The sequence below is a fragment of the Manihot esculenta genome, chromosome 8, assembly GCF_001659605.2.
Source record: "Manihot esculenta cultivar AM560-2 chromosome 8, M.esculenta_v8, whole genome shotgun sequence".
In the NCBI taxonomy this organism is placed as follows: Eukaryota; Viridiplantae; Streptophyta; class Magnoliopsida; order Malpighiales; family Euphorbiaceae; genus Manihot; species Manihot esculenta.
The window spans coordinates 39,747,336-39,759,404 of record NC_035168.2 but is presented as its reverse complement, the minus strand read 5'-3'; the positions used below and the strand labels follow the sequence as shown (position 1 = coordinate 39,759,404).

Below are 12,069 nucleotides of genomic sequence, written 5' to 3'. Positions count from 1 at the left end.
CTTGGCTGACAAGACACCCCTTGCCCCATCATTTATTGCATGGCAATGGCAAGGACGGGCTTGCCTTGCACTGCCCTTGCTCCATTTTTTTTTTCCTTGAATGAAATAATTTGGTTATATTATATTTATAAATTCGATTTATATGGATATATAATTTTTTTTTATTAATTTAGATATATTATTCGTCATTTATTTTGATGCCTTGTAAAATCTCATTTGGCATTGGGAAAAAAACAAGTACTTTTCTGAACATGAAATTTTTTTTTTTTTTTTTGCATTATATATTATAAGGTAACTTGCAAATTAATCTATTGTTATTTTAGACTATATGGTATTTTTTTAGTTTGATAAAATTTTTGTTTTATTTACAAAAATAAATTCTTGCATTTATATTTAATGAGCATGTACTTCACATTTAAATAATTATATATTTTATAAAAATATAATTATTTATCATATATATAAACTTATAGCTATTTTAAATTTTTTAATAAATTCAATTAGTATTTTCTTATATTTAAAATGAAAGAATTTAAATTTTTAATTAAAAATTTCATTAAGAAATAAATATAATTATGTGAAAAATTCGATTTTTTAAATGATTTTTAAAATACAAGTGTATTTTTTTTATTCAGTAGTAATTATATCATCAATAAAATTTTTAAATTAAAATTATGTAATTAAGTACATTAATTTTTATCCAATTATTATATATGGAGAGAGATATGTTCACAATTTTGATGATTTGTGTTCTTCTCTTACTTTATGGTGTTATTTACCTATAATTATTATTTAAGGCATGATTATTTAATTTGAAAAATAATTATCATAATTTCATTCAATTATTTAAAATAATTCAATCGAAATGAGTTTACAAATACCTTGAAAAAAATGTTAATCTGACAAATTTTCAATTATATCCAATTAAATCATGCTTTTTTACTATTGTATAAATTGGTATTAATTTTGTTTAATTAAATCTTGAAAAATCATCTAAAATTTTATTTTTTTAATTTAAAAAATTCAAATAATTTTTTTTAAAAAAAATTAATTTCAAATGGAGGTAAAAAAATATTATTATTATTAATAATTTAAAAGAATAGTTTGGTGCCATATTAAATGAGATTTACCATTGCAAATTAAATATTTATATAAATTTAAAAATATTGTTTATTATTCGTTTTTAATTATAGTATGTGAAAACAAAGCTTTTGCCATTACTTATAGAAGTAGACTAATTAATACTCTTTAAAAATTATTAAAATTAAATTGTTAATTTCCTTATAAACTAATAGTTTGTTTTTTAATAAAAAAATTAAATTTATTTTTAAATTATATAATGAGTTAAAATTCATATTTCTTTTTAAATTTACTCTCAAACCATCATTAAAATACAAAATCAACTTAAATAATATTTTTAAATTGACTAATTAGAACGCATTTGATCATTTTAAATTCGTATAAATAATAATTTTATTGATCTTTTAATTTGATTAAAAAGTAAATTTGAATTAAAAAAATAAAATTTAATATTTTTATTCAGAGTAAATTTAGCTCAGAAAAAATAAATCAAATATGTGAAGTTAGAAAAAGGAAAATCAAAGATGGAAATGAGCAAGAGGAATCCACAGAGAGTAGATATGTAGGAGAGCATCACTCTCAGCTCTCTAAAGCCAACTGTCTCTCTCTCCTGTCAAAAAGGAGCTTTCCGTTTTGTCATCTCATGAGCTAAAATACACATGCCTCGTTCTCTTTCACAGAGAAAAAGGAACACAAAAAATCACTTCTTCCTCGATTTGCTTCTCAAATAAAGAATTAATTTTTCCCCCCGTTTTCTTGTATTAGAAAGAGAAAAAAAATCTTTTCTCACGGACAAAGCGACAAGCTTTTCTCTCTACACATGCATATCTCTGTGAAGATAGAACCATAAAATACTCATGCTTTTATATTCCCTTTGATTCTTCTCCACTCCTCTCTCTCATAATACACACCATTCCCTTCATACCCAGAAGTGAAAACTCATCCCTTTTGGTTCAAGGAAAGGTGACTGCTGTATATGTTTCATTTCATCTGGTTTTCGTTTATTTATTGATTGATGTGTATATGTATACAATTTTATAGTTACTTATTTTGCAATTCTCAGCTGGGTAGTGGGTACTCAATTGGTAAACTATGCTCCATTACTTTATTCTGTTTTGCAAATTGATTTTCTGAGTTGGATCAATGTGTTATTAGCTTTTTATTGACTGAATTTCGATCTGGGTAAAGCCATCTCTTTTTTTTTGGGGTTGAGTTTTACGTATATACTGACACTTTGTACGCGGGATTTTGACAGTATCATCTGCCTCTGGTTTCTCTCTGAAATCAAATGGCCAATTTGGGATTATCTTCTGGGACCAAGTCTGTGAAATCAGTGAACGTGAGCTTTAGATTACCATATTACACTCAATGGGGTCAGAGCCTACTTGTCTGCGGTTCTGAACCGATCCTGGGTTCATGGGATGTGAAGAAGGGCTTATTGTTGAGTCCCGTTCATGAGGGTGAGGAGCTAATATGGTACGGAAGTGTTGCAACTCCAACTGAATTTAGTTGTGAGTATAATTATTATGTGGTGGACGATGAGAAAAATGTGTTAAGATGGGAGATGGGAAAGAGGCGAAAACTTTTACTTTCAAAGGAGATAAATGGTGGGGAGACTGTCCAGCTTCATGATCTTTGGCAGGTGGAGTTTTCTTTTTGGCTCACTTTTTACCTTCTCTCTTCATGCTTTATACATTGGTATCTTAATTTTGATAAACATATCTTTCAGATATTCTTTTTGTCTTCATTATTGTGGGAAAGCCCTGAAAAGATACCTCTTTTTTCTTTTTTTTTTTTGTCTTAAAAAAATTCACCTTCATTGTGGAATAGTTGTCCTGGATAGGTTGTCTGAAATTTGTGGATTTTGAAATTCTGAAAGGAGAATGGAATCTGCAAACTGCAAAAATCATTTTAATTATTTCACAATTAGATATTGATGTAAAATGTTCATTTTTTCAAAAAATCCAGACTGGTGGTGATGCTATCCCTTTCAGAAGTGCCTTCAAAAATGTTATCTTTCGCAGAAGTTGGAATTTGAGCATAGAAAGACCTCTAGGGGTCCAGAATAAGTTGGACAAGGAAGGTAAATATTGACATTTTTTAATTCCTAAAATGTTGATATTATCACTATTATTATTAACAGATCTTGAAACCTGTTAGCTAACTTTTTTTCTCCATGAATTCTGAATGATACTAGACACTGTTCTTGTCCATTTCAAAATTTGCTGCCCTAACGTTGAAGAAGAGACATCAGTAAATTCTTCTACCTGATGAGCTGTTCTCATTTATCTGTATAGAAAATTGTGCCTTAGTTTTGTTTATGATCTTGTAGGCCTTCTATTTTTTCTTATTTATGAAGTTTGATTCATGCAGTTATATGTGATTGGCAGCAATGCAAAATTAGGCCGGTGGAATGTCCAGGAGGGACTTAAACTTAGCTATGCTGGTGACTCAATTTGGCAAGCAGATGCTGTTATGCCAAGGAGTGAATTCCCAATAAAATATCCTTTCAGAAATTTCTCCAATAATCTTATGGTCCCTGACATTTTGTTTGACTAGTGATATTCTCTCTCTTTCTTCCTTAATGTTGTATACATATAGGTACTGCAAGTATAACAAGGCAGGAAACTTTTCTTTGGAAACTGGTCAAAATCGAGACCTCTCTTTTGACTCTTCAAAAATTCCACCAAGATATATTTTTCTTTCAGATGGCATGTTGCGAGTAAGCTTGTTGAATTTAACTTACACATAGGCAAAATTTTGTGATGCCTGGAAGTTCATAGCTATTCTCTTAGTTGATCAATTTATTTTCTTAGGAAATGCCTTGGAGGGGTGCTGGTGTTGCAATTCCCATGTTTTCTGTTAGATCAGAGAATGATCTTGGAGTTGGTGAGTTTCTTGATCTGAAACTTCTTGTTGATTGGGCTGTGGAGTCTGGGTTTCATTTGGTTCAACTTCTGCCGATCAATGACACATCTGTGCATGGGATGTGGTGGGATTCATATCCTTACAGGTATAATAACTCTGTTAAGCAAGACCTCATTTGAAACAAGGATAAAATTGAGATGCTTTCTGAAGGCCAAGGAAAATGATGCATAAAATTTGCTTACAATTGTTGACTGTCATATCTTTTTTTCCTTTTCCTCTTTTGTGGCTGCCTCATGTTAATCTTCTTTTAAATGTATTTAATTTTACCTGATTGGTGGCGTACTGCTTTGTTCAGCACCATGAATTTCTTGGCTTCTTTTTACTTGCATTTGATATTCATACAGTAAACTGCCTTGCATGTTCTATATCATCTTGGCCTTGGTGATCTTACAAATGTTTTCTTCTCCCTTAATTTCTTGGTCATGCAGCTCACTATCTGTTTTTGCGTTGCATCCACTGTACTTGAGAGTACAGGCACTTTCAGAAAACCTGAAAGAGGATGTCAAGGTAGTTTTAAATTGTTCAATTTTTGCCCAATATGGATTTATCTTTTCCTGTACTTACCTTACCCATTGAACATAGGTTTTTTTTTTCTTTTCTTTCAGTAAACTATCTTATATATATATATATTTTTTTTCTTCATTCATTGCAGAGAGAGATTCAGCAAGCTGGAAAAAAATTGGATGGAAAGGTATTCTTTCGACGTTCTCTAAGTTGCAGTGGAAGATATTTATGATTAATATATTTATTGTTTTGAATGAGACTAGATTTTGTAAACCGGTTCAACTATGCTCTTTTGATGAATAATATTTATGGGGATATACTGCTCATGTAAATAGATTAATCATAAATCCATAAGAAAGAAGAAGTGCAGAACTTATTTGAATCTGCCTAATTATTGAACTCGCCAAGAAATGTACAAAACATCTCAAGGATTAGATATTTCTTGTGTTATGTTTTTGTGTAATAAGTACTTCATAACATAATAAAATGATTCTTCTGTTCTATTAATCCGAAATGATATATTTTTTATGCATATTGATTGAAGAAACTTTTGGCATGGTGGAAAACAGAAAAGAAATGTCAATTCACTGAATTGTCTCCATTTTTCTGTTGTATAAGTGAGATCATTTCTGCCTTTTACTTGGCATTAATTAAATGCCATATCTGTAATTCTGTATATGTTATAGCTTTTTGCTCATGGTCATTTTCCTTGATCAGCATAGTATGTAATATAAAGTGTGTCACGTACAACACTTTGTGGATGACCACTTGATGCTTGAGATATATGTTGATTGTTGATGCAGGACGGAAGTGCAGTCACGAGGCTAGATCACATCTACGCCATAAACTTACTTGAATTCACAAGGAAAATAAATTTGCGGTTTACCATTTTATTGAAATTGATTATATATCTCTTACATAATATTCTAATTGTAAGGAATAAAAGGGAACCGATAAAAAGCTACTGGTAAAATTATAAAATAGACTTCCTAGTTCCTCTCGTAGGGATACTTGAAATAAAAGGCACAAGAACCTAGTATAGTAAATTATAAGAAATTTATCATTACTATTACAATTATCATACATATATCTGACCCCCATGCCATATGTAAAATAAAGAGGAATTTGGTTTGAATGATACTGTTTAAGCAGTCAATGAGTCAAACATCTAACAGAATCCATCTATGTAGCTTCTGCTACCATTTCAAAAGCTGAAGGTTGAATCTTTACTCAGGTCATTTCATATCCTGGATGCTAGAAGTCATTGATTTGAGGCGAATCTTAAACATTGTTTCGACAAAAATGTGCTAGTTGTGCTTTATGAAAATATAAATATAATTGACCAATTCTGGGTGCAGAATTAGCATCATGTTTTAGTTGGACACTGCTCATGTATTAATACATTCAAATTCGGAATCTGTGCAGGATGTTGATTATGAGGCCACTATGGCTGCTAAACTCTCAATTGCGAAGAAAGTTTTTGCCCAAGAGAAGGATTTGATTCTTAACTCCAGTTCCTTTCAGCAATATTTCTTAGAGAATGAGGTCTTATGGAATTCTAGCTCTTATGTCTATTTTTCTATTATGGTTGAAAAACCTAAAACCTACATTTTTTTTTTGTCTTCTATGTTTTATCTGATTTTTTATTGATCTTTTCCATTGTACTTTTTGGACTCGTTTGGTTTTCTGACTTGCGTTTTACTCGATGAAAGGAATGGTTAAAACCCTATGCGGCTTTCTGCTTCTTGCGAGACTTTTTTGAAACTTCAGATCACAGCCAATGGGGTCGTTTTTCCCATTATTCCAAGGAGAAGGTAATTTGCTCTTCGATATCTTTCAACTAAATTGAGGTTGATTGTCATTGATAAAAAATTGTTTGCTCCTTTCACCTAACACTATTTGGTTACAATGAGCTCAGTTTTTTTTTTTTTTTTTTTTTTTTTATAATTTGTTTATAACATAAAGCTACCTCTTTAAAGTCTGACAATAATGATGATTTTGTACAGCTTGAGAAACTTGTCTCAAAAGACAGCTTGCACTATGACATAATTTGCTTCCATTATTATGTTCAATTCCACTTGCATTTGCAGGTAAGTTCATTCGCCTTTCATTATATCTGTGCATAGTTTGCACTTGATATTGAAAAAACGTTTGTCCCATTATTATATCATAAAGTATCACTATGAACTGAGAGTTTTATGGACAATTTTTTTTTTATGTCATTGACAGTTGTCAGAAGCTGCAGAATATGCAAGAAAGAATGGAGTGATATTGAAAGGAGATCTACCTATTGGTGTTGACAGAAACAGTGTGGATACATGGGTCTATCCAAATCTATTCCGGATGAACACATCTACTGGAGCACCTCCAGATTACTTTGATAAAAATGGACAGAATTGGGGATTTCCTACTTATAATTGGGAGGAAATGTCAAAAGATAACTATGCTTGGTGGCGTGCTCGTTTAACTCAGGTTTTCTACACATGATCATCTGGTCCATAACTTTATATTATACCTTTATTTGAAATAGCAACTGTGTGAACCAAATTACTCAGTATTTGGTGATGTATAATTTTCTTTGATTCTATAACAGATGGCCAAGTACTTCACAGCATACCGGATTGATCATATATTGGGTTTCTTTAGGATTTGGGAACTTCCAGAGCATGCCATGACTGGCCTAATAGGAAAATTCCGACCATCTATCCCTCTAAGTCAGGTATAGTTGCCTCCTTCTGGTATACTTTCCTAAAGAATAGGTGGTTGAAGAAGCATTGCAGCAGCTTGGTGCTGGGGACTGTAATACTATAAGAATCCTGCAAAAGTAATTTCTTTCTCATGTTCTTTTGATAATGCATACAAAATGTTTCTGCTGTAGGAAGAACTTGAAAAAGAGGGAATTTGGGATTTTGATCGCTTGAGTCGTCCATATATTATTCAGGAATTTTTACAGGTTTTTGAGTTTTCCTTCTTTTCTGTATTCTGGTTTCTTCCAAGGAATATCACCTATTTCATTATACTTTTGACTTCAAAGTAAACTAGATTTATTGAACTTACAAATTGGTTGTGGATATATTTGTTCTCATTTCAGGAAAAATTTGGAGCTTCATGGACTTTTATTGCAGCAAATTTTATGAATGAATATCAGAAGGGCCGCTACGAGGTGACAACCAAATATTGGCATGTAACTTTTAATATCTAATTTGTTTTCATTTTCAACACATCAAGGTTGGACTTGGTCAATTGTTTAAGGTGTAGCTCATTTTGACTCTTGCTCTTCTGATCATTTTGAGTAAATCAAGACACTATATTTATGGATACCCACTCCAATTTGCTGCATACTATTGCTTTTTTTGTGCTTTCACTTTTCTCCATGGACTGGAATTTCGAGAAGTTGCTTGGTGTTAATAAGATTATGTCACATGTCTTTTAATAATATACCATGAGATACCTATCAAGGTTCTTATAGATATTCTTCAATATTATATTTTTATATTTGCAAAGCTCAAGTTTCAAACTCAGGGCATATGAAACGTAATGTAGGCATCCACCATCTCAACTAATATTGTAAATGTGAAATTGGTATATATATATATAATGCATGACAAAGTTCTAAATATAATACTAACGACTAACAATTAAATATTAAAATAAATATAAAATATGTTAAGTAATATATCTGACATCGGTTATTCAGTCCACTTGACATTGCTGCTGTTCCTATTGCTATTGCAAATTCTGTTGTAAATACATTTGGTGTGTGCTATATTTGTGACTCTTTAGTGAAAATGTCAGATCGTTAATCTCCATGTCGCTTTGTGCTAGTTTTTAAAGTTTATTGATAATGATGAATATCAAACTTCGGATTCAATTTCATTGTTTGGTGTACTTTGTGCTTACCAGTTGGTGGTTTTTCTTAATATTATTCAAGTCCTTGAATATCAATTTATATAAAGCATTTGGCAAAGTTTACAAAATAATTGTTTAGCAACCGACCATGACTCCGTTGCAGATGCCCCATTTTACATTTGAATGCAACTGCCATCACAGCTACGACTGTTTTCAGTCTATAGAATTTCTAATTCTTATCTTTGCAATACTTTATTTTTTCATGGTTTTCTTATTCATAGTATTATTATTTTATTTGTTGCGTTGAATATTGGACTTATTCCGACTTATTTTCCCTTTATATATTCTAGTTCAAGGATGACTGTAACACAGAGAAAAAAATTGCTTACAAATTGAAGACATTTGCTGAGAAGTCCATGTTGTTGGAGAGTGAGGATAAAATACGTCATGGCCTCTTTGATGTTTTAAAGGTAACATAGTCTAAACAACATTTTTGGTTTCCATGATCAAAGCATATCTACTGGACTGATTTTTTAGCGCCTCTCTTGAATTTTTATTTTTTTTACCGTAACTTACTCTGGTATAGGCTTTGATCTTTTTTATTATGTTTGTAGAATATAGTTCTTATTAGAGATCCAGAAGACTCAAGGAAATTCTATCCCCGTTTCAACCTTGAGGATACTTCAAGTTTCCAAGATCTGGATGATCACAGGTACTTTAATAACAACATGGGTCATCACGAATTAGTCATATACAGGAAGCTGCTAACTTATCCTCATTTTGGGCAAGTTAGCAACTTTATTTCTTATTTTCTTTTATTTTACATAAAATGCCCCCTTGTTGATTCTTTTCTCATTCTAGAAAAAAGAAAAAAAAAAGAAAAAGAAAATTTGAGGACGATACCTTATCCTTCTCATGGCTTTCCTTTTGCTGATTGACAAGTTTATTAAAGGAGTAAGAATATTTTAATCTCTGAACTTGTAGCAAATATTTGATTGAATCACAAAACTAATAGAATAGGCTATTAGGTCTTGGAGTTGACATTTTTATGCAGCTAAGTCCTTAAATTGACCAAATTACTCCTCTCTCTACATGAGACGTATATAGTATTTGATATACCTTTTATTTTTATTATTTTTAAGTTCAACTATTTGCTCTAAGGTTACTTGTAGTAAAAAATTTGAACTATAATATCTTGCTGTAGCTTTGTTTATTAGTAATCTCACTATTTATCATGCCTTGCAGTAAAAATGTTCTGAAAAAATTGTATTATGATTACTATTTCCATCGGCAAGAGAACCTATGGCGGAAAAATGCTATGAAAACTTTGCCTGTCCTCCTGAACTCATCAGACATGCTAGCCTGTGGAGAAGATTTGGGCCTCATTCCTGCCTGTGTTCATCCAGTATGTCTATTCAACTTTTCCCAAAGTCAAACCTAACCACCTAATTTTCTTCTTTTTTATATCTTTTTCCTTTTTTTTTTTTTATTTACAAGACATAAACAGTTAAAACTCCTGACACAGGTTATGCAAGAGCTGGGATTAATAGGTTTACGAATTCAACGTATGCCTAGTGAACCTGATCTGGAGTTTGGTATTCCTTCCCAGTACAGCTACATGACGGTAAGTTCCAAGTCTTATTTTTCTTTCTTTTTGTGGGTGATTTGTAATAATTTTACAGCTACAGTAAATGAAACCAGGAGCGATGGTGAAAATTTTACTAGTATCAAAATACTAGTTGCACCGTATAGTATACGATTAACTTTCTGCGTTATCCAGGCATCTATTGTGATTTGTTAAGTTTGATTATACTAGAGCAGGTATATGAAGTTTTAAAAGAAGAATAATAGTTGTCATGGGGATTGCTGCTTGTGTGCAGGCTTTGCCTTTTGCTATAACAAAGACTAATTTTTTTATGACTTAAAGTTTTAGAAGTCCCAGAAGAAGAAAAAGAAACTAAAGCTTGTCACTTTTGTTCATGCCCAATTTATTTATTTATTTGGGTTTGCTTTGCTAAAATCAGTGTTCTTCACATGAATATTATTTATAGCACTGTGGGCTTGTATAAGGCTAAGGCTTTGGCTTCTCCCCTTGCTGAAATTTAAGATTTGTTTTGTATGAGTAACAAGTCTGGGATCCTCGTGTTATTCGTTCTTTAGGATGTAATTTAATTTCTTTATGTTCTTCAGGTGTGTGCTCCATCATGCCATGATTGCTCCACTCTGCGTGCTTGGTGGGAAGAAGATGAAGAAAGAAGATGTCGATTCTTCAAGAATGTGGTGGGGTCCAATGAACTGCCGCCTAGTCAATGTACGCCAGAAATTGCAAATTTTGTCATTAGGCTACATGTTGAAGCTCCATCAATGTGGGCAATTTTCCCTCTTCAGGTAACTATGCAAAAAATCAGTGGCTCGACTGGAGAAGCTTGTAGTATCTCAGCAAATCCTTTCACATACAAGAATTATTTATATGTATATAAACAATGGGAATGTGTTCAATGATCAGGATTTGTTGGCCTTAAAAGAAGAGTACACGACTCGTCCTGCAACAGAGGAGACTATCAATGATCCCACCAATCCCAAGCATTATTGGAGATACCGTATGTGTTTAATTTTATTTCTAAATTCGACAGCATTTCAACCTTCAGTTTCAATCTGTTCCCTCGTTCCAGCTATAAAGTGGAACTGTGCTTTGAGCATCATAAATACATTACTGTCTTGCATATTCAGGTGTGCATGTGACATTGGAGTCTCTAATGAAGGATAAAGAACTCAAAACGAGCATTAGCAGTCTAATTCGTGGGAGCGGAAGATCATATCCTGGAAAGGCGGACGAGGGAGGGAATAAAGGAACATCTTCCTCAGTTCTGGGGAAGCAGCAGGTTAACAGTAGCGGCGAAACGAGTATGATTTCGATACAATCAAATGGAGTTCCAGGAAAGGGGACTTCTGTGTTGTAAGTGCAATACTGTTGATGAAGCATATGCATTCTGCTGCAATCAGACATGAAAGAGACATATCCAAGCTTTGCTAGGAACTGATACTTTCTGTGGAGTAGGCTGCGTTTGGTTAGATAGGAAGTGTAAAAGCCAAAGAGAATGAACTATGGAGCCCAGAAAGGAAAGTAAATTTACCTGAAAAATAATGTATTGAGACAATAAGGTTATTGTTGTATTTTCCAATGTACTTTCTAAGAAATAAAAATGCTTTCTGGGAAAAAGTGTTTGAACCAAACAATTGTAATTTTTTAGTAAATTTCCATTTAGATGATACTTCTTGGCAAGTAATATTTGTATGTGTAGGAGTGGAATGGCCGGTTCAAGGTTCTTCGAAATTGACTCGGTTTCTGACCGGTTTCAATTTACTTTTGGTTTTGGTTTTAATGAAATTGAAGGGTTGAAATTTTTCATTCTTTTTAGTTTTTGAAATTTTAAAATTATTTTGTAGTATAATAACATATGAATTAATTATTATAATTTTATTTTATTTTTAAAATTTTTTTTAAATATCTCTTAACATTTAATAAAATTTAATATTTTAAAATTTAATATTTTAAAATTAAATATAATTAATAAATTAATAAATTATGAGAGGGAAAACAGTATTATTCTTTCTTATCTACTTTAAGGTATTTGGTAGGATGTGAAATTTATCTTTCTGATGTTCTTTAAATATAAGTATTATAAATTTTAAATTTTAAATTGTTAG

At 31.7% G+C, this 12,069-nt stretch overlaps 1 protein-coding gene across 1 annotated transcript; it reads left to right on the top strand.

Moving 5' to 3' along the window:
• The first annotated feature begins 1,659 nt into the window (after positions 1-1,659).
• Positions 1,660-11,631, top strand: LOC110620872 (4-alpha-glucanotransferase DPE2). The gene is made up of 23 exons (XM_021764808.2): positions 1,660-2,043; positions 2,336-2,722; positions 3,049-3,163; positions 3,278-3,333; positions 3,454-3,581; positions 3,676-3,802; positions 3,897-4,093; positions 4,437-4,515; positions 4,661-4,699; positions 5,938-6,057; positions 6,225-6,326; positions 6,519-6,602; positions 6,742-6,984; positions 7,106-7,231; positions 7,391-7,465; positions 7,604-7,675; positions 8,712-8,831; positions 8,976-9,073; positions 9,607-9,766; positions 9,887-9,985; positions 10,552-10,749; positions 10,868-10,961; positions 11,092-11,631. The coding sequence occupies exons 2-23, from the start codon at positions 2,369-2,371 to the stop codon at positions 11,319-11,321; spliced, it is 2,916 nt and encodes a 971-aa protein (XP_021620500.1). The 5' UTR covers positions 1,660-2,043; positions 2,336-2,368; the 3' UTR covers positions 11,322-11,631.
• The last annotated feature ends 438 nt before the right edge of the window (positions 11,632-12,069 follow it).

Coding starts and splice junctions, on each gene's coding strand:
- LOC110620872 (XM_021764808.2), top strand. CDS start 2,369: ATGGCCAATTTGGGATTATCTTCTGGGACCAAGTCTGTGAAATCAGTG. Junction 3,164..3,277: donor GAATAAGTTGGACAAGGAAG/GTAAATATTGAC, acceptor GAATGATACTAG/ACACTGTTCTTGTCCATTTC. Junction 9,986..10,551: donor CCCAGTACAGCTACATGACG/GTAAGTTCCAAG, acceptor TATGTTCTTCAG/GTGTGTGCTCCATCATGCCA.